Source organism: Juglans microcarpa x Juglans regia, chromosome 6D, assembly GCF_004785595.1.
Source record: "Juglans microcarpa x Juglans regia isolate MS1-56 chromosome 6D, Jm3101_v1.0, whole genome shotgun sequence".
NCBI lineage: Eukaryota > Viridiplantae > Streptophyta > Magnoliopsida > Fagales > Juglandaceae > Juglans > Juglans microcarpa x Juglans regia.
In genome coordinates, this window is record NC_054604.1 from 4,035,217 (window position 1) to 4,058,945 (window position 23,729).

General features: G+C 37.0%; 1 protein-coding gene and 1 long non-coding RNA gene across 2 annotated transcripts; one reads left to right on the plus strand and one right to left on the minus strand.

Annotated features, from left to right (window-relative positions):
• Nucleotides 1-6,642: 6,642 nt before the first annotated feature.
• On the plus strand, nt 6,643-22,984 carry LOC121235054. The gene is made up of 3 exons (XR_005934498.1): nt 6,643-6,775; nt 12,391-12,394; nt 22,974-22,984. It is a non-coding gene; the product is annotated as an uncharacterized LOC121235054 (long non-coding RNA).
• LOC121235053 (dnaJ homolog subfamily B member 1) lies at nt 16,792-21,928 on the minus strand. The gene is given in 3 exon segments (XM_041131268.1): nt 16,792-17,654; nt 21,174-21,544; nt 21,547-21,928. Coding segments are annotated over 3 exon segments (1,047 nt in total). The 5' UTR covers nt 21,778-21,928; the 3' UTR covers nt 16,792-17,209.
• Nucleotides 22,985-23,729: the final 745 nt, after the last annotated feature.

Below are 23,729 nucleotides of genomic sequence, written 5' to 3' on the forward strand. Positions count from 1 at the left end.
CTTCTGACGACTCTGCGCAGCTGCCATCTTATCTCTTATAATTTGAACCTGATTCTTCATCTCCTGAACAATATTCGGTCCAAGTAGATTCCCTTCACCAACTTCATCCCAAAATAAGGGAGATCGACACTTCCTCCCATAAAGGGCTTCATAAGGGGCCATTTGAATAGTCGCTTGAAAACTGTTATTATACGCAAACTCTATAAGCGACAGATGATTATCCCAACTTCCCTTAAAATCCAAAACACAAGCTCGCAGCATATCCTCAAGAGTCTGAATAGTGCGTTCTGATTGACCGTCGGTTTGAGGATGATAAGCACTGCTGAATTTCAACTTGGTGCCCAAGGCTGTTTGCAAACTTTTCCAGAAGTGAGACGTGAATCGTGGGTCTCTATCTGACACTATACTCATGGGTATTCCATGAAGACGTACGATTTCCTTGATATAAATCCGAGTCAAGGTTCCCAAAGTATCAGTGTTAGAAATAGGTAAGAAATGGGCGCTTTTGGTCAACCGATCAACAATCACCCAAATTGAGTTCTTCCCACTAGGAGTCCTCGGCAACCCTACCACAAAATCCATTGCGATGTCGTCCCATTTCCACTCAGGAATAGGGAGTGGTTGAAGATAGCCAGCGGGCCTCTGATGCTCAGCTTTAACCTGCCGACAAGTTGTACATTTCGCAATAAACAAAGCAATGTCTCCTTTCATTCCTTCCCACCAAAAACTTTTCTTTAAGTCTCGGTACATTTTTGTACTTCCAGGATGAACTGAATAAGGTGCTGCATGGGCCTCAGACAAGATTCTTTCTTTGAATTCTGAATCTGTAGGAATCACCCTACGATTACGGAATAAAAGAATGTCATCTTTGCTTAGACTGAAATGCGCGGGTCCTTGTGACTTCTTGACTCTTTCTTTAATGTCTAGCAACTTAGAGTCATTTTCCTGCAGAGTCTTCAACTCCTCAAAATCAAGAACTCGGATATCAAGAATTGAAGCCAACACTTCCTCCTGCTGAGAACTAGTGGTAAGAAGTCTCCTTATACCAGAAAGAAGGGAGTCCAACCCTGATGACTTAACCTCATCAACTGAATAAGACTTTCGACTTAGTGCATCGGCCACCAGGTTTGCTTTCCCTGGGTGATACTTAATCTCACACTGGTAATCACTGATTAACTCCAACCACCTCCTCTGTCTCATGTTAAGATTTTTCTGTGAGAAAAGATGTTTGAGGCTTTTATGATCAGTGTAAATTTCACAAGTCTCGCCATATAAATAGTACCGCCAAATTTTGAGAGCGAAAACCACAGCCGCTAACTCCAAGTCGTGCGTGGGATAATTCTTCTCATGATCTTTCAATTGGCGGGATGCATACGCCACAACTCTTCCCTCCTGCATAAGCACACACCCCAAACCAAATTTGGAAGCATCACTAAAAACTACAAATGGTTTATGAGGTTCCGGAAGTGCCAAAACAGGTGCTGTAGTTAACCTCTTCTTCAGCTCCTGAAAACTTATCTCGCATTTGTCTGACCAAACAAACTCAACATTTTTCCTGGTAAGAGTAGTGAGTGGTCCAGATAATCGAGCAAAGCCTTCCACAAACCTGCGATAGTAACCAGCAAGTCCTAAAAAACTTCGAATTTCGTGCACCGTTGAAGGACGTGGCCATGCCAATACAGCTTCGACCTTACTTGGATCAACTGCTACTCCATCCCGGGACATAACATGACCAAGAAATTTAATCTCCTTCAACCAAAATTCGCACTTGTTCAGATTTGCAAAGAGTTGATGATCTCTTAACTTACCCAACACCAAGCGAAGATGGCTGGCGTGCTCTTCTGGTTCACGGGAATAAACCAAAATATCATCAATAAAGACTATCACGAAGGAATCTAGATAGGGTCGGAATACTCTATTCATCATATCCATAAATGCTGCGGGGGCATTTGCTAATCCGAACGGCATCACTTTAAACTCATAATGCCCATACCTAGACCTAAAGGCAGTCTTAGGTATATCCTGTTCCTTTATCCTCAATTGATAGTATCCCGATTTTAAGTCAATTTTTGAAAAAGTAGTAGCACCTTGAAGTTGATCGAATAAATCATTAATCCGAGGTAGGGGGTACTTATTCTTAATGGTTACCTTATTGAGTTCTCGGTAATCTATACACATTCTGAGGGTACCATCCTTCTTTTTAACAAACAACACTGGTGCTCCCCAAGGTGAAAAACTAGGCTGAATAAACCCCTTATCTACCAATTCCTGTAATTGACCTTTCAGCTCTTTCAACTCTGCTGGCGCCATTCGGTACGGGGCCTTATGAACAGGTGCCGCACCGGATTCTAAATCAATGGCGAACTCCAAATCACGAACAGGTGGCAGGCCAGGCAACTCATCCACAAATATATCAGAAAATTCCAACACAATCGGAATATCTGTTACAGATTTCTTCTCCGAAAGTGCAGATACCATAAGAACCAAATAGGCATCCGCCCCATTAGCTAAGTCCCTACTTGCTTGAATAGCAGATATAACTGCAGGTTTCATCTTTACTTTACTTCCTGCAAACTCTAAATACTTATCCCCAGGTAGTTGGAAACTAATAATTCTGCTACGACAATTAATGCTGGCAAAATACTGATATAACCAATCCATTCCTAGAATAATGTCAAACTCAAGTAATTTAAACCTTATCAAATCTGCTTTAAGAGTCATTCCATTTAAAACCAGAGGACAACCTAAGGTGACTTTTGAACACCACACAGTTTCCCCATTTGGTAACTTCACTAACAAAGACTGTGATAAAGGTTTAAAAACCAGGTTGCACATCCGAGCAAAGGTGGCAGAAATGAATGACTGAGATGCTCCCGAGTCGAATAAAGTGCAAGCATAAAAATCATATAGTCGAACTCTACCTAAAAGATATAAAACTACCAATTAAGTCTAACCAATATAATACCCAAATAAAGTATCTTGAATTTAAATAGAATTTATACCTGTGATGACTCCAGCATTTTGGGTTTCCTGAGCTTCATCGTCCACCTCACCAGGTGTCACTGCGTAGACCCTAGCTTGAGCAGGTGGTCTTGGGGTAGTCCTCCCACCACGATATCCGCCTCGATTCGCCTGCATCATGGTAGGACAGCTGCGAGCAAGATGTCCTGTTTGCCCGCATCTGAAACACTGAATCCCAGACATGTGGCACTCGCCGACATGCGACCTATTGCATTTGCCACATACTGGCGCTCGACCTCCCATTCGTACTCCGGTGGCCATCTGCGGTCGGGCTCCAGTCCTGGAAATAAACTTAGGTGCAGACCCCGAACTACTTCCTTCCCCAAAAACTCTTCTCTTTTGGCCCATTGGTGTCGCAACAGGATCAATAAACTCCCGCTCTGCAATCGAAGCAACCTCTACCAGTTGCTGAAAAGTCGGAATTTGCAAGCAAGCAACCTGTCTACGGATCTCCCGCCGTAGACCCTCCTGAAATCGCTCGATCCGCATCTCTTTTGTAGCAATCAAATGTGTAGCAAACTTCCCAAGTTCTATAAACTTCCGAGCATACTGCTCAACAGTCATCATCCCTTGTACTAAATTATTAAACTCTCTTGCCTTTTGTTTCCTCATAGTATTCGGGAAGAAACGATCATTGAATTCCTTCTTAAACCGTGGCCAAGATACCGCTGCTATAGATCCTAATTCCATTTCCAGAAGCTCCCGTTTGGTTCCCCACCAAGCAGTCGCGTCACCTTGCAACAGGTAACTTGCGTATAACACTTTTTGAATTTCGGTACACCCACAGATCTCGAATGTCTTTTCAAGATCACTAATCCACCTTCCAGCACGAAGTGGATCCTCTTGCCCAGAAAAAGTAGGGGTCCTATGAGCTAAAAAGCGTTCGTACGGACAACCGTTCTGTTGCTCCCTCTGCGGTGGAAAATTCTTCTGAAGAAATTCTGTCATACGGGTTAAAGCTCTAGCCATGGCGAGATTCCCATCCGAGCGAGATAAGTCAATCTCAGATTCCGGATGCGGTATTCCTGATCGGTCCATCTTACTGAAAAAAACGTCCCTATTTAAAACTCGATAGAATTATAATAAAAATTCTGGTACTATACCTAGGTATTAATATGGTTTTACCCAGAGCCAAACCGCTCTGATACCACCTGTGGCGCCCTCGACCCCCACGTGTTATTTTTATGGAGTTCGTGACACCGGGATGATGACCACACGGATCACGCACCCCAATAACTCTGATGCTCAAAGTGTACAACATACATAAAATGTACAATAAATTTCTTTCTTTCGCAGCGGAGGAAATTAAAGGGTCTTTCTTTATTAAGTACCAGAATTGTTCATAAAACAACAAAATAACCTTACAAATATTTTACAGTCTTCCGTCAGATAATTTAAAGAAAGCAAATAACAAAATGGAAACAAGTCCCAAAATGCTGAACAACAAAACAGCGACTTAAGCTTCTGGCAGAGTCGGTCCTTCAGGTACATACTCGGGCTCTGCGTCAAACTCTACGGCACCATAAAACGGAACCGTAGGGTAAACACCACTATGAGATTATGACATCTCAGCAAGTAATTAACAAAATAACACCCAAAAACATATTTTTTCAACACGTGCTTCCATGCGGACAAATAACCAATTACATTTCTTTCCCAAAAATATCATTTGTATTACTATACCTCGAAAATCCCATTTTTGTGTCCCATTCATAATTATTAAGAATTTACGCATGCACCACGGTCTCCCCTATGGACCGTTCGCACACCCTGGCTCTCTTCGTCACATCACGGGTAACGTCCGTGCATGAGACTTCGTAACGAGCAATGCTCAGTTCCGCGCCCAGCGCGTACATGGCCAAGCATCCTCTAACCTCGCCAGCCAAAGGTCACGGAATCGGTACGAGAGCGTTACCGTCTCGTCCGTTCCCGTCGTCGCCCTGAGACAACTCAGGGGATGTCACATCAGTCTGTTACGCTTCCGAGTGACCAGAGAAGCTCCACCGAGATAATGCCCCATCTCGGCTTGGGGTCGTGAAACATACGCACTCACGCAACAGTATCAATATGCAACAGACTTCGTGACGTTACCGCATAATTAACAAAATAATAATTTATGCTTTTCAACAGTTTATTAGAATACACATTTAAATAATTCATTTTACAAGTTCTCAATAAATGCCGAAAAAACACAGTTTCATAAATACATGCATAGTCCCATCCGCTAATCCGGCCCAAAGCCCAATTACATTTAAAATCCCAACAACTTTGACGGCCCAAGGCCCATTTTTTTTCACAATACCAATAAAGCCCAATATTTCAGCAAATGCAATACATTTTCATCAAACCAATAAAGTACAAATAAACAACAGTTTATAAAGCCAACAAATACAACAATTTATTCGCAAAATTGTGAAATTTCCAATAATACTTAAATAAAGAGAAAATTACATACACACGATGAAATTGATAAAAATCTGGAAGATCAGGCGAAAGGTAGTGCAGCCAACAGTGGCGACGGCGTCACGGCTGAAACCGTTTCTCTCAACTCACCGTTTTGAACAACACGGATGAACAACAAATCCCAACTAAATACAAGATTTGGAAGCACAAAGGGTTCTGCAAAACTCACAACACCCTCACGGAATTACAACCAAAAACTCAGAATTTTTCAAGAGAAATTGTACTCGGATCACCAAAAATATCTCGATTAATCTCACACAAACAAAACCAAACACACACCCAAGGAGATCCCTAAACCAAGAGAAGCCGTAGCCTATTTATAGGCCAAAAATGGCGGTTCGCATGGCGTGCGTGTCGCACGGTGGAGGGAGGAAATAACGGCAGCATGCCGTGGAGGAAAGGAGATCCTCTTGCGGACGCGTGGCACGGCGGCACTCGCGGCAGCCATGCCCGACGCCACCGAGGAGCTTTGCGGAAAAGGTGGCGACCGTGCGATGCCACGGGTTTGATGGCAACCTTCGGGGTGCATGCCGAACGACACGAGTAGGTGGAGGTGGCTCACGGCTGGGATTTACTCCGGTAGTAGCTGCGTGGAGATCGGCAGCAGCTGCGTGGAGAAGAAATGGTAGAAGAAAGGAGAAGAAAGGAGAAGAATCGGGAAGGAGATGGTGCGGCGCAAGAAGGGAATAAGATGGAGCTAGGGCTCCATCTCAAAACGACGCCGTTCCGAAAGGATGGCTGAGCACCCACGGGCCGCACGGCTGGGCCGTGTTCCGCACAGGCCTGGGCCCCCCCCCTTGCTGGGCTGGGCCGGTTTCGGGTCACACATACACACACACACACACACACACCCACGGCCCACAGAAAGAAATACACACAAGGCCCAAAATAAAAAATCAAGCAAAGCCTAAATAACATAAGTCCAAAAAAATAAATAAAAATAAATTCTCTAAATTAAAATAAAATACTAAAACAAATAACATAATTAATTAATACAATAAAATAACACTTAGAATAATAAGGATAAAAATCAAGTGAAACTAGAGATCTCACACCTGAGATGTTAAGGAGTATTGATTAAATGTATTGGAAATGAAAAAATTATCCAAGTGCATGGAAATGAATGTAATTTGGTCACATTCATGAACTAACGATAATTTTAGAAACCATAGCGTCATATGACCTTTGGATATGATATGCATTCTTTGGATTACCATGTTCTCATAATGATATTAATGTCCTAGAACATTCTTCTGTTTTTAGAGAGCTCGCTGAAGGACATACTCCGAAGGTCAACTACTCAATAAATGGAAATGACTATTTAATGGGATATTATTTTGCTGATGGGATATATCCTTCGTGGTCGACATTTGTCAAAACAATTCATAGTCCGCATGAAAAAAAACAATTTCCTGTAGCTCAAGAATCAACAAAAAAAGATGTCAAAAGGGCATTTGGAGTGCTTCGAGCTCGATTTGCAACTGTACGTGGACCTACACCGTTTTTTGATCGACAAACGCTAAAGGAAATCATGATGACATACATAATTTTGCATAATATGATCATACAAGATGAGCGGCATTCTTATCTTTAAGTAAAATACTTCGTTTATGAAGAAAACGATCAAATATCCCAAGAGCCAGTGTCCCATGAGCATACAAATGAATTTGTAAACTTCATTCAACGCATCATCACATTCGAGATCGAGAACTTTATTCTCAACTCCAATCGGATCTTATAAAATATTTATGGCAAATATATAGTTAATTTTAAGTACTTGTATATTAAATTTCATTATATTTAGTCTAATGTTATATTCTTGTTTTGTACAAGATGTAACCTTAACTTCAAAAAACTATATATGCATGTATGGCTGTGTTATTTAATTTCTAGTATGGTCCGCTTGTCATTTTATTAAATAAGTGATATGTGAGATTCAATTTCAATTTTGCACGGTTTATTACATAGTACTTTTTGCACTAACCTGCCTTGAGACTATTAAGACAATAGATACTAAAAGTTTGGCCATTAAAATTATCATTATCAATCCTGGTGAGTGTTTAATCCTTGTCAATAAAATATCAAATGGTATATACATAATACTTTGGATACAGTCAATAGACAAAGAATAAGCATGCAAGTTGACCCCATAGATCCTATCCATATTCTATCAAAGTTAAAGTGACATATGCACGAACAGATCCAAGCAACTATCAAGAAACTCATGAAGCAACTCATTCATCCAAATAATATTCATTTCATGGTCCACATAATATAGGAAGCAACTCATTCATTCACATAATACTCATTCATGCTCATTGATTCATATAATACTATCAAACCATTCACAACAACACTTTAATTTCCATAAGAACTCAGTTTAGTGTGCCACATCATAATTTCTCCAACAGAGAACACATTAAACTATTAAGACAGTTTAGTGTGCGAAGTGTGCTGTGTTCTATAAAAAAAAATCAAAATATAACTATCCACTGGTTGGATTGTGGCTTCAGGTTTGTGCTATGTTCTATACAAAAAAACTATCAAAGTTGAACTTTCAAACGTGTTCTATAAGAAAAACTATCAAAGTAAAACTTTTAAATGTGGCTGCAATTCAAGTTTGTATTGTGTTCAATACAAAAAATTATCAAATGAGCATTCCCAAAATTGGCTGCATTGGTTTGGAGGCAAACTAGTCAAAAAAGTTCATTTGCAGCCTATACCAAACCCAGTCTTGATTTTGTAGACCTTTGCTTCTCAAGTATTTTCAATTGGAGGCTACATAAATACTCTTATTGCATTGGAGGCAAACTTGAGGTGTCTATCCTCATAATTTCCTTATCTTCTCTCAGTTGATCCAAATCAAGCCTCTCTTTTGTAAGGTGGATAATCTCTTTCCTATCTTCTCCCTTATCAACATTTACTCTCTTCTTCTCCTCTCTCGTCTCAGTCACCAAATCAACAAGATTGGAAGATAATCTTGCCTTTTTTCCAATGGGTCTCTCCAGATCCATATCTATAGATGGAGATAGGGTGCTTTCATCTAGACATGTAAATTCAGGTACATCAGCATCTGAGTTTATTGATCTGTTCTTAGTTTTCACTATGCCCTCAGCCATAGTCTATTTCCATTTTGGATGGTGCCTTAGATTAGTCCAACAATGAAGGAAGTTAAATGTTGCGGACTGATTACTTCGATAGAGCTCCTTTGCTTGCTCAATCTAAAAAATAGTAAATGAGATGTGAAATATATCTAATACAATATCATTTAAACGATGAAATTAAATGATATTATTTGTGTATCTTATCTTGCTTAGTAAGCTCAAGTGGAGACCTTCCTTAAATTTGAGCTAAGGCCCTACAATACATATTTGTAGCATGTTGGATGGTTGGTCATCTATTTGATAGAGAGCTAGAATTACATTCACAAGATGTGGATTTTTTTTATTTTTCTCATAATATTCATGTACTCTAGCAAAAAATGAATGTTTAGATTGATTAACTCCATTGATTAGGTCCAAACTAGTATTAAGCCAAGTTGACACTAGTAAGTTGTCATCTTCTGAACTAAAGTTTCCTTGTCTAGATTTTATTTTTCTAGCAGTTGCTTGTTTTGGGTTGGGAGGAGTAACTTGGGATTCTAAGTCATTCAATGATGTGATGAGGTAGTTATTGTAGCTTTCTTTCCCTCCTGTAAGAGGGTAGTGAAGAAATGAACTCTATGAAGTTGTGAATCTATTCTTCAAAGAAAAAAAGAAAAAGAAAAAAAAATGGATCATGGAACTCAATCAAATTCAATTAAAAAGTTTGTGAAATTCTAAATTTTGATAAGTACTACTTGTTTTGATAAAAACTCAAACAAAGTCAAACATTCTTTTTTGCCCATCTTATCAAATGAGGATAATAGTAGGGCATGTTAGCGGTGGACAAAAAAAAAAAAAAAAAAAAAAAAAGAAGTTGATTACTTGGTATCAATGAGATTAAAGGGAGCCATGAGTTTTCAGGATGCTAAATTGAGCCAACCACTTTATTATGCATGTGTGAGTATTAACAATATGGCACTTCCACAATCATGTTAAAATATAAATAATTCCTCAACATTCATACATGACACTTAATATTCATACATCCATAATATTTATCAAATCTTCATTATTCGTAAAGAGATATATCAGAGAGACAAATTGGAATTGCTTCTTCTTCTCTACTTCTTGTTTTTGACATATTTACAAACTCAAACCCAAACCAAAAACCCAAAGTCTGATCTGGAAAACGAAGTAAAGTTTACTTAATGTCTTTAAGTAAATATTGTAATTCAAAGAAAAAGAAAGAAGTGTTTTATAAGAATCAATTAAAACCTCTTGTAAATATACAAGGGAATAGTTCAATTGTGCATTAGCAAGCAAAAAAATTGTTTTTCAGATTAAAAAACAAAGAAAACATAATAGTTATCAGTTGGAATATATAGCCTAAGAATCCCGACTTGAGGATATGCACATACAAACACATACACGAGGAACACAGATTCATTGCGAGAATTGGAACTATTTTTTTTTCTCCACATCTTGTTTTTGACATATTCACAAACACTTTTAGTCCAATTTGAATCTACACACAACCCCTTTAAGACACTTTCCACGACCAACAAAACATAGATCACCAAAAATTCAAACAAAAAATCCAAAGTTTGATCTGAAAAAGGAAGTGAAGTTTACCTAATGTATTTGAGTAAATATTGAAATTTAAAGAAAAAGAAAAAGTATTTTATAAGAACCAATTAAAGTCTCTTATAAATATATAAGGGAATAGTTCAATTGTGCACAAATACAAACACATACACAAGAAACATAGAGTCATTGTGAAAATTGGAGTTGCTTCTTCTTCTCTACTTCTTGTTTTTTACAAATTTACAAATACTTTCAGTCCAATTTGAATCTATACATGGTTCCTCCAAGACATTTTTCAAGCTAACAAAACATAAATCACCAAAAATCCAAATATTGATACATGGAAATCGAGAAATCAAACGACATCACAGCTGAAATTAGTTGTCCAAAATCCAAGTACAAGAGAAAATAAACATAAAAAAATCCAGAAAACATATTGGTATGATACAAGCAATTGTAGTAACTAAATTGAATGCGGCTTATGTTGTATGTATATATGTATATACAAGTTAAGAAAATCAGAGAAGAAATAGAGAACTCGATAAATGAAATGACACGCAAACTCCTGACCCATATTCTAAGAAGAAAAAAATCTCTAAAATCTTATCTTTTTCAGACCAGGAACAGAGCAAAGATAAAACAAAGAAGAAAAATAAAGCCAATGTTTTCATGCCTTTTAGGGGGGGGGAGAGAGAGAGAGAGGTTCCTTGAAAAAATTTCTCAATATATACCTCGACCGTGGGTTTCCAGGAATGCTTAACCGTAGAAAGGAGAACCACAATTTTCAGTCCAATTTTTTGAAGGATTGCTTGAAACATGAGAACGACCTTTGATGGAGTCGACGAGCAACAACGAAGTCGAAGGAAGATGACACCTTCAGCCACAACTTTGTCTTTGGCACCAAACACAGAGGAGAGCGTGGGAACGAGAGAGAGGGGCCTGAAATGAAAATAAGGACTTTCAAAAATTGGGAAAAATCAGCAACAGAAGAGAGAGATTTAAAATGTTTATAGTTATGAACAGTTATCCTTTACATGTAGTGGGAGTATTGTAGCAAAGTGTAAAGTAAAGATGAAATACAAGATCCATTGGAGGACAATTTTGAACAAATTTCTTTATATTTTAAAGAAAACTGCATTTAACGACATTCATTGAGAATGCTTACACTTTTACTCGATCCATTACAAATATGATACAATGTATCTCTCTTTCTCTACTACCCAATCTGTATCCTTAAGCTTTCTTCTCATTCTCTACAACACTAACTCAAGAGACAAAGCACAACTGCACAGGCCATAGTTGTCGGTTGATTTTCTCTGAAAGCAGTCCCCACCAATAATACTAGATTTATAGTTCCGGGTATATTAATCTACATGTACTGATGTACATTATTATTGTTTACTTGCAAGAACAACTCTATTTTATTTCCTTTCATCTTTATTGTTAATGTTCTAAATCCATGGATCTAGAAGTTTATGAATCATCATGATTATAATTCATATTGGGTTGAGCCATTGATGAGCCACAGGTATACATGCTCTTTAATTTTTTTTTTCCCTCTATGAAGCATCTGAGCTGGACATTAAGAGTAGAAAATTAATATGAGATCAAATTGTAACAAATAAAATCTCATAATAGTGGATTTATCGACAAAATGGAAGTACTTGCATTAAACCAGCCACTTAGGCCTACTTGCCCTCTTCTTAGTGCTCTAATGGTTTTATTTGTGAGAGATTCACACTTTTTTTTTTTTTTGCTTACTTTTGTTAAATTTATTTGTTATTCACATTTTTTTTTGTCACTTATTAATAATAATACAAACTATACAAAAAAAAAAAAAAAAATCTAACAAGTTTATATAATTACTTATTAGGTACTTTTCAGATTTATTCTTAATCTATAATTTTTTCTTAAGTTATAAAAAAATATGGGCAAGTCGAGAATAATTATTTCTTTCTTTAAAAAGAAAGACGTGGACAATTCGAAGAGTAATATACGTTTAGAGAATTCGATAACAACAGAATGTGATGCTTCTATCACTAATGAGTGTCCCTCTAAAACTTCAAGAATCCAACCTTAAGAGATAGATGCAACCTCTTTGGAATGTGATCCAGGACTACAACTATAAATATGAGAATTTTCTACTAATCTACAAGATGAGATCCGATGTGCCAATCTTAAAGCTGGTCTATATCAACCTAAACTTTCAGAATATCAATTTTCAAGAATAGGCAATCAGCGTTGTCGATTTCAATTTTCTTGGTTTCAAAGATATTCAAATTGGTTGAAGTACTCACCATTGAAGAATATTGTATTTTGTCTTTCATGCTATGTTTTTGCTAAGAAATTAACGGGCCGTCTAGGATCAAATGCTTTTACCAATAAAAGTTTTAACAATTGAAAAAAAAGTGAATGATAGAATGAATTATCCTTTAATAAGACATTTGGGGAGAGATCCAAATTCACCACATATAAATGCTGTGAAATGTTGTGAGGATATTATGAATCAGTCAAGATATATTGATAAGTTAGTTGAAAAACAAGTATCACAAGAGATGGAGAATAATCAGTTGCCGCTCAAAACTTTGATAGATAGTGTTCGAAACTTGTGCCTTTGGAGATCATGATGAAAGATCTGACTTAAAAAGTCAAGGTAAATTTATTGAACTGATAAAACTTCTAGTAAGTTATAATGATTAAGTTAATGGAGTTGTCATGGAAAATGCTCAACAAAATGTCAAATATACATAACCCAAAATTCAAAAGAAAATTTTGTATATATTTGCAAATAAAGTGCGAAGTGTGATTCGTGAAGAAATCAAGGATGCCAAATTTTGTATTCTTGTTGATGAAGCTCGAATGAATCCAAAAGAGAACAATTGGCTAGTCTTTTGAGGTTTGTTGGTAAAAATGGTTTATTAGAGAATAATTTTTTCATATTGTATATGTCAAAGATATTATGACACTAACTCTAAAAAATGAGATATGTGTTAGTTTTTCTCGTTATGACTTTTAAATTGATGATATTCGAGGTCAGGGATATGATGGAGAAAGTAACATGTGTGGTGAATGGAATGGATTACAAGTTTTATTTCTTAAAAATTGTCCCTATGCTTATCATGTGCATTGTTGGGCTCATAAACTACAATTAGCTTTAGTTGTAGTCTCTAGAGAAGTCATACATGTTTATCAATTTTTTTGTCCATTTAACATCTATTATCAATATTGTTGTTGGTTCTTCTAAACTAATGATGAATTACAATTTGCTCAAGTTGCTGAAATTGAAAGTTTGATCGTTTTCAATGAGATAAAGACTGAAAAATGGGCAAATCAAATTGGTATGCTACAACGAGGTGGAGATACTATATGGGGATCTCATTTTCAATCTGTTTGTAGCTTGATGATGATGTTTGGTGCTACTTGCTCAATTATCAATAGTATCTCAAATGAGGGATCAATTTATTTTCAATGTGGTTATGCTGAAGTGGCTTACATGGTATTAACATCTTTTGAATTTATTCTGATATTACATATGATGAAAAAAATCATGAGAATCACTAATGCACTTTGCCAATCTTTGCAACAAAATTTTCAAAACATTGTGAATGTCATAAGCCTAATTTCAGCCACAAAAGTTCTCATTCAAAAGCTGAGAGATGATGATGGGAGTCTTTGCTTACTGATGTTAAATCATTTTATGAAAAACACCAAATTGATATTTCAGATATGAATGGTCATTATACTAGAGCTTGAGACAAATCTCATCATTAAGTTGACAAGTCATTGACAACAATGAAGCATCATTTTAGGATTGATATATTTACTGCTATAATATACTTCCATTTGCAAGAATTGAATAATAAATTTAGTGACTATACAATGAAACTTCTCATTCTTAGTGTTGCTTCAAACCCTAAACATACATATCAATCATTTAAAATTGATGATATATGTAATTTGCTTGAGAAGTTTTATCTGTATAATTTTACTAAGCAAGGAAAATTCCTTTTAAGAATTCAATTATAACATTATGAGCTTGATGTGTTGACGCATCCAGACTTTCAAGATATGTCCACATTATCTGAGCTATGCAGAGGACTAGTAATTTCAGAAAAGTCAAAAATTTATTATTTGATTGACAGGTTAATTCGTCTAGTATTAACTCTTCTTGTTTCTATTGCTACTACTGAGCGAGCATTTTCTGCCATAAAACTTATAAAAACTAGATTGCGTACGCGAATGGAAGATGAGTTTCTTGCAGATCATTTGCTAGTTTATATTGAGAAAGAAATTACCAATAATTTCACTTCAGAGATGATAATAGATAAATTTTATTCCATGAAAGATCCTCTTTGAATTTAATTTGAAGGGGAAATCCTAAGTTGATATTTCATTTTCTTTTCTTTTTGTAAATGACTCTAGTAAACCATGGAAATTTTAAAGAAAGTTATCTTATAAGATAATTTATAGACATGTATTTTTTGTTTACAATTATATAACGTATAATTATTGTTTTTTATATAGTCACGTGCAAAAAACACATATTACTTATACTGACACATACCACACACTTTGCCGATCCTCTTTCCCTATACACCAAATTATAGTTCTGCTCTTGATCCTCGAATTAGCAGTTTTAAAAGTTAAAGTTTGGCTAATATGTCACTTTTTTTTCTTAATCACTTAAAACTTGAACTTTACATTAGATTAGCCATCTCATTTTTTATAATAATAAAATAATTTTTTTAGTCTATTTTTAATGTATTTTTGTTTATTTTTAAATTACTTTGTTTATTTTTATTTTCATAATGTCCAACAATCTCCAACAATTAATTTCATTTTCACAATCTAACAATCTATACAATTATATAAAATTGATATAAAATTATATGATCTTGCTACAGTAGCAAGTCATGTTTGTCTTTGGCTTTACTATAGCTCATGGACTAGATGGCTTTGGCTTAACTAATCCAATGTAGTGCAATTTATGATGACATTTATTAAATTAAGAGCTCTAGTGGTATTTGGCTAATCTAATGAAGATGCTCTAAACTCTCTGTCAAGCCGAAAAGGATGGATATGTTAAATCTATCTAAATTTAAGGATCTTGAATAAAAGAAAGATACACCTTAAATAGATCATATTATAAAACTTATTTATGACTTTTTAAATTTTCAAGTATTATTGTATACTCAATAAATGCTATGGAGCCTACAGCTTGTTTGGTTCCTTGACTGAACTCGGCTCAGTTGAGTTTGATTTAGATTTAGACATTTTCTAGCATCTTACACCCAATTCTCAAATTACTAAACTCATCTCAACCCAAAACACCTTTACATGTGGGATCCATAACCTTTTGTTCCACTCAACATCTCTTTACATATGGGATCCACAACCTTTTCAATTTATCATAAATACATCTAAACTCATTTTAACATCTAAACACATATTTCTCATCTCAGGTGGGTCTCATAGAACTCACTTTACCATTTTAACTCACTATTGTTCATAGAGAACTCAATTCAGCTCAACTCAACCCAATATCCAAATGCAGCCTTAGGCCCTGTTTGGTTATTAGACTCAACTGAGATCAACTCAGTTCAGTCTAATTTTAAACTGAATCTAACATCCAAATACCTAACTCTCAAATTACTAAACTCATCTCAACTCAAAATCTCTTTATATGGGAGATCCACAACCTTTTTCAATTCAACACTTATTTACACTTGGGACCCATAATCTTTTTCTACTTTTCATAAATACATCTAAATTCATCTTAACATCTAAAATATTTAGACTGCGTTTGGATATTGAACTGAGTTGAGTTGAGTTGAGATGATAAAATATCGTTAGAATATTATTTTTTAATATTATTATTATTTTGGGACTTAAAAAAGTTGAATTGTTTATTATATTTTGTATTAGAATTTAAAAAAGTTGTAATGATGAGTTGAGATGAGTTTATGAACCAAACGATGCCAACTCATTTTAGATAGATTTCACAAAACTCACATTACCATCTCAATTCACTACTATTTATAAAAAACTTAATTCAACTCAACTCAACATCCAAACCGTATTTCTCTGATATTTCCTGCTTGAAGCTCTCAAAGTTCTGAGCAAAACTTAAAAAGGGATGGTGATCCTCATGAAGCGCAGTGTGAGGGAACTGAGTTTGGATGTACATGGTGCTAACTTCCACTGTCCTGCTCAACTGTAAAACTTCCCTACCATTTTAATTATTTTGGTATTAAATGATTGGTAGATAAATAAAAAATAACAAATAATTTGCTAATATTACGTTAGGCAATGATTGCTCATAAAGGATGGCAAATAACAAAATTTTCGACTGAGATCTAAAAGTATTGGCCAATGGAGTCCTGGATCCAAGCAAAATAAGCTAAACACGAGGGAGGAGGCGTTGAAAGAAAACGGACAGTAGTGAAAACAGTCCAACCACAAATATGCATATTTCGGTAATTCCATGCTGCTTAAGAAGGACGTGTGCTGGCTAAAAACTGCAGACTGGCGAGTAATCATCATATATGCTTTTGATTCAGTAATTAAAATGAGGTAACACTACATTTCCAACTTCTCAAGCACAAGTTAAGAGAAAAACCCATGACCTTATATCTTTAAATTTTAATCAACCACCAATATAATAAATTTCAATACTTCCCCAAGTTAAAACATCAAAGTCACTCCACAATACAATGAAAATCCAAGGACTATCATCTCTATCTATAGCATCCGGATCAAAGGAAGAATAGCACTATGGCAAAAATGGAAGAAGGTCAAGTAGTATTTCCTACCCATTTCTTATAGTTAAGACTGATGGCCAGCCCCATGACCATTTACATCCTACCGCATAAGCCATCCCAATGAAAGATTGGAAAAATCACCCCTAAACATTTCTTTTTCTGTTTTTAATTTTTTGGATAAGATCCCGGCCTGCAAACTTCCTAGTATTCACATTCTTCAATGGGATACAAGTGCCATATTTACATCCAATAACAACAACCACTAGTTGTGTTGATTGTCACCTCTGATGTTCAAAGCTATATAATCCCACCCAGAACACTTTTTAAATCAGATTTTTGTTCTTCTGTAAGCCTTGAAGGGTACTTGACGGCAAATTTAATCTTCAAATTTCCCTTCCTCCCAGGTTCTTTTGAGATTGGCATTCCTTCATTTGGGAAAATGACCTCTGCTCCAGGTTTGATTATATCTGTCAGAGGGATCATGAGATTCCTTCCGTCAAGGGTAGTCAAGTCAAGGGTCTTCCCCGTGAGGGCCTCCAGAAGTGTTATCTCTTGGTTGACTACCAGATCATTACCATCTCTCTTATAAAGAGCATGCGGCTTCTCGTCTACCACAAAAACCACATCTGCGGGAATGAAACCAGGCTCCTGGTTACCCTTCTCGGGGAATGTTATCTTGGTACCCTTCTTCCAACCAGGTTTGATCTCAATAGTCAATATCTCCTCCATAGTCCGGAACTTACTGCAAGGGAATTGCTCATGCCATCAAGTTGAGGTAAACAACGTTGAAGCAAAACATTAATTCATAGTTAACAGAAAGAATGCATACAGTACACTAGATTATCGATGCAGGCCAATGCCACCATAGCAGTCATAAAAAAGGGCATCGCTTCCTCTTTTTGAATTTACTACATAAACCTTAAATTATCTATATGCAAATATGCAGTTTTTAAGATGATGTGCAGATTTTTAGACTTGTCTAGAAAAGACCTACTTGTCTTAACAGGATGGACCAAGATAATAGACTCATGCCCAGAATTTTAGATTTATGGTTTTGTAGGGCTTCAATAACAAACCAAAGAGAACCAAAGCAGAGGGATCGGAAAGAAGTGAAAAAGAAGATAGCTTTTTGGTGCTTAATATACCTGAGGGAGAAGTAAGATGAGTTCAATCAATTATAATCATCCCCAATATTGTCAGAGTGCACTTGATAAGAGCATTATTCCTTCGTTCATATATAAAATAAAGCTGAAAACAACAATTTTGTTTGCACCAGCGAAACAAGCATTATTCCTATTGAATAAGGGAACTTTTCTATTTCTTTTCTCTCTCTTTGTTTTTAAAGTACTATCAGAGTGTTATATGGAATGCATTACCCAAAAAGGAGACCATATATGTCCAATCTGAGCAATCTCCCTAAGCTTAAAATAAAATCCCACTTGGTGAACTTTTCTCCTATTCATCTTACAAGGCTGACCAGTCTTCACTCTTCTATGGATGATGCTGCCTCCAACGACAGTACATGAGGAACACCTCCATCTAGCGCGCACCGCCACCCCCCCCCCCCCCCCCCCCCCCCCCCCCCTCCAACACACACACACACACACACACCAAAAACCACCACCAATGGCAACATGTTCTATTCATCTTCAAGGCTGACTAGTCTTCACTCTTCTCTTTTAGGGATGATGCTGCCTCTAACTGCAGTACATGTGGAACACTTCCATCTAACTCCCCATGGCAACATGTTCCAGCATATCTGTATTGTTGTAGACCATAGTTGAAAGAATGCATGGGTAAAATCATGTAGGTGAATATAACCCATATGAACATTAGCATCAATATTTAAGACTGGGATTTTTAACTACAACCACAAAAGGAAATATGCTCCAAACACGTTATTTGATAATGGATGTAAACAGAGAAACCCACTGGCTTTGATTCCCTAGACAAAACACAATTCGGAAATCATTTTTCAGCAAGAACAAAGCATGAGTTCAATGGCTGAAATTTACATGTAGGGGTTTTCTTTATTCTATAACTCATCAAAGGACTAAATGATGGAGATGAAAAGCAGTTTCTTGGATTCACTTGATGCATGACATTGCTCTCTCTCTCTCTCTCTCTCTCTCTATCTATCTATATTATATATATATATATATATCTCCCCCCATGCATTTTTTTTATATAAGTAATCAATAAGTTTTATTAATTGAAAACAATAGGCGTAACCCAAGTATACGGGACATATACATGAGAAACATCCATCTAGGATTTACAACAGATACAAGAAAGTCTTGGACTCTTAGTCCATTAAAATTTGTTGTGGCTGCCCAAAGGAACAGGGTGTTGAAAAAGAAAACTTTAAGTTCATCCATTGTTTGCTTGTGATTTTCAAAGCTTCTATCATTCTTCTCCCTCCAAATGCACCACAATAGAAATGTGGGAGTAATCTTCCATATTGTTGCCACTTGTGGATAACCTTGTAGACCCCTCCAAGTAGCTAGAAACTTGACCAAGCTTCTAGGCATCATCCATGCTAATCTCCTCTAACAAAGAAGTTGTTCCATAAGTTCCTAGCTACCTCACAATGACATAACAAGTGATCTACCACTTCCCCATTCTTCTTGCACATGCAACACAAAGTGCTGGAAGATAGAAATGTCTTGGGTTTGGCCTTGAATGACTACAATTTGAATGTCCAGCTAGAGGCTGCACTACACAGAAACTATGTATGTACTTCATAACCATGTCCCCAATCTTGCCCCCAAACCCATTGAGGACCAATAACAAAATAGAATGTCATCGGGTCAAAGAGTCAAGTGTACACATACTTACCTTACTGATTCTTAAACCTGCTTGTTACCATAAAAGTTACTAGATTTCATAACAAGCCATTGAGGCCTAATCTTCATTCTTATAATAAAAAAATTTAACCTCATGGGAACCCTTCAAATCCATTACTTCAATTTCCTTAACTATGACTCTTTATTTATTTTGGTGCAAGTAATTATGCTGCATCCATGATTGTTCAGGACACGTCCAGGTGTATACATTAATATACCCTATAACATCTTTTAACTATTGTAATGAAACAATTTCACAAGAAAACCAAGCAGCCATTGGAAGAAAGCATATCTAAAGTTCTAAACAGAGTTCAATGATCTCGCCAACCATGTTGGGGAGAATTGAGGCTAGACAATTTCAAGAATGGAAAGGATCCAAGCTATTCTGTGAATGAAATATACGGAAAGTTACTGGCCAAATCATAAACGGCACTAAAAATGTGTAAAAGCTAGCAATATGTCAAGGACCAGAAATAGACCATTAAACAATATTGCCAAGCCATTATTGAAACCAGCGTAGCTAAGATAATTCCCGCCAGCTCGTACAAGATTACAAATTACTAATTAAAAGCAAAATATGCAATGCTCAACAGCCTGTAATCTACTCAAATCAATTAATTTGATTAAAAAATTTATTCATAACCAATAAAGAGAAATATAGGCAACATCAAGGTACACAGGGAGTATTCCTTGAGTACACCTATCAAGAGAGGGAAATAAGCTTGGAAAACTCCTGAATGCACCTAGTGAGATAATGCTCATCAAAGTTTTTTAATAAGTAGATAACGCTCATCATAGTTGCCGACAGGAACACATGTTGCATAGGAAAAAAAACTAGAAGTTCTACGCCAAGTCAACAGGCTCATTAGGAGCACAGGCAACCACCTAGACAACTGGCACCAAGAGAATAAGAATTCAACAACATAACCTTTGCCACAACTGTCATTCACAACCTAAATTCGACCATGCCGAATAATCAACTCGAAACTCTATCCTCACATCCTAAAATAAGCAATTATAGACACAAAAGAGAAGTTTCCATCCCAAAATCGATTCTACTATGGGAAACCGTGCACACTTCTAATACTGCACATAATCTGTCAACCTCAACTCTAACAGATTCCGAGTATTCGTTTCAAAATGAGGAAAGTACCTTGCTGCAAGTTCCATGCAACTGACATAACATGAAAAAAAAAAAAAAAAAAAAACTACCATCATGTTTAACACGGTTCAACACGCACAGGTTCCTAATGCTTTTAGCTAATAAAGAAACTAACATTGTGAGATAAATTGAATTGCAATGCCTAGTGACTATAGTGCCAAAAAGGGTTAGCAGGACCATTATTATAATATAATCGTTATCTGGGGCCGATATGTAAAGAGAAAAAAATGAACTTTATTGTAATTTTGTGTACCCAGAGGCGTCATAGACGTTCCTAGAGATCCTCATCTTCTTCTTAGCACCTTTGTAGAGCTCCTCCAAGCTACAGGGCAACGCGTTTTCCAGCGGCGCGGCCTTCCTAGAAAACCCGGTACCTGACCCACCACCAGGCGTTCTGAAGAACCCGTCTCTACCAAATCCCTTAGCTGCTCCTCCACCACCACCGCCGCCGCCACTACCATTACTCTCGGATCCGAAAATCTCGGCGTAGATGTCATCGGCATCCCGGGGGTTGAACCGGAAGGAGGTGGGATGCTGGCGGTTGCTATTGTAGTATTGATGGTGAAGATTATGGGGGACCCCGCTGGCGGCACGAGAAGAGGAGGAGGAGGGGGGTGGGGGAATTGACCGGACTTGAGAGCCTCCTCTCCGTAGAGATCGTAGATCTGGCGCTTCTGGGGATCACTGAGAACGTCGTAAGCTTCGGAAATTTGCTTGAACTTGGCCTCGGCCTCGACATAATTGACGGGGTTCTTGTCAGGGTGCCATATCATGGCGAGCCTCTTGTACGCCTTCTTCAAATCATCATCGCTCGCGTTCCTGTTCACTTTCAGAATGTTGTAGTAATCCACCCCCATCTATCTCTATATTTCTGTGCCGCAATGGAGGAAATGGTCGGAGAAGGGGAAGATGGAGTACAGGAAAGAAAATCCGACGGTTGTGTAGTGGGAGCAATTTCGTTTTCTTCAATAAAGGAGGGAATTGTGTTGTGGACGATGGTTGGGTCCCGGAAATATATATATACGTGTGTGGTAAATATATATAAATATATATATATATATATATATATATACACGAAAATTCTATACATCGTATTTTTATCTTATTTTCATTTCATTAAATAAAATGTGAAACATCTATCCTGATTAAATAATTATTTATTATATATTTATTTATAGTCAATGTCATATATATATATATATATATATAAAATACTATCATGTCGAGCATTAATCAATCAGCTTACCTCTTCTTATTATTTACGTGCTGCCAACTACTGGGGAAGCATCCCACCCCAGCAGGGTCGGTACTGAATTTTTGGGCCACAATTTTAGGCCCTGCCCCAGGCCTCTGGTCCAATCAAAGATGTTTTCGTAGTTTACACACACACAAACGAAAGACACGTGGTTCTAATATTTAAGGTTATGTATTTTCTAGTCAAACAAAAATATCATGTCTGTATTTTCTAGTCAAATAAAAACATCTTCAAATAAAATATCACGTGTAGAGGTCACCCCTTCCTGTCTTAGTACAGGATTCATTGTGGCAGATTCATCTGCATGAGATCTTATCTAATGTGAACTGATAGTGGACATTAGAGAAAGATGGAGGATGGTTTAGAGAAGTTTTACAAGACACTATCTCTTACTAAATAAGAGGAGAAGGAGATTCAAGTGGAACCGAATTTGTTAGAAGATGCTGTTATTCGAAGTGGAAAATGTTTGATAATTACGTTGTTAACCAATTGGTATTATAAATTGAAGCTTTTAAGCAGTCTATGAAGAAAATCTGGTGCCCAGTAAAGATATATCAAGTTTTGAGACCTGGATCCAAATTTTTAGAATTCGAATATGTTCGAGATAAAGAACGAGGAAAATGTGAAGGACCTTGGTTATTTGATAAACATTTGGTGTTGGTAAAAGAAGTTGACGGGAAACAAGAAGTTCATCAAATTCAATTAACTGAAGCTCTTTTCTGGGTCCACATTCATTATCTACTAGTCATAGCCAAAAACAAGTATATAAGCAACCTGATTGAAAACACCATTGGGAAGGGTGGAAGAAGTGGATCTGGAAAAAGGTGAGATGGCATGGAGTGAATTCATGCGAGTTAAGAGTATTGTTAACACCTAAAAAAAGCACAACAGTCTGGAAGGGGAGAAATATCCATTCTCGGCCCCACTGAGGTTGTTCTAGGCCTGTGCCTAGGCCTGAGCCAAAAGTCTTTGGAGTCTATATGCTCTTGCCTTTTCCCCCTTTGTTTTGTGTCACTTATCTTTGATTTATGTCACATCACTCCTCATTTATGTCCACTTCTCTATTTTTCTCATGACACCCTCACACCCTTCTCAGCCTTTTGCCTCCTCCTTCCCTCTCTTTTTCTTCTCTTCTGATGAGTTCCCCCCTATTGGGTTGGGTCTAGGAAATACCAAAGGCCCGTTATATTTTATCCCTTGCAGTTGATCGCGATTCTTAAAGGCAATTTTCTCCAAAAAGAAGAACTTGAGAATCTTCAAAGATAAAATATGCAATCGAAATAATCCACCCAAGTTTGTAGAGAAGTAAGTTCCGGGAACTGGTCCCTAGTTATCTGTTCCTCTTGCGTTACGCAGTGACGATTTCTGAGTGCGGGATTAAGCAGGAGATGGACTTGATCCTATAGAGTGCGAGCGCGGGGCTTGACTTGGCGAGATAAGCTGGAGATAGACTCGACCGCCTAAACTACAAGCACGGGACTCGTCTTGGCAAAGTGAACAGGAGATTAACTCGACTGCTTAGAGTGCAAGTGTGAGGCTCGTCTTGGCAAAATA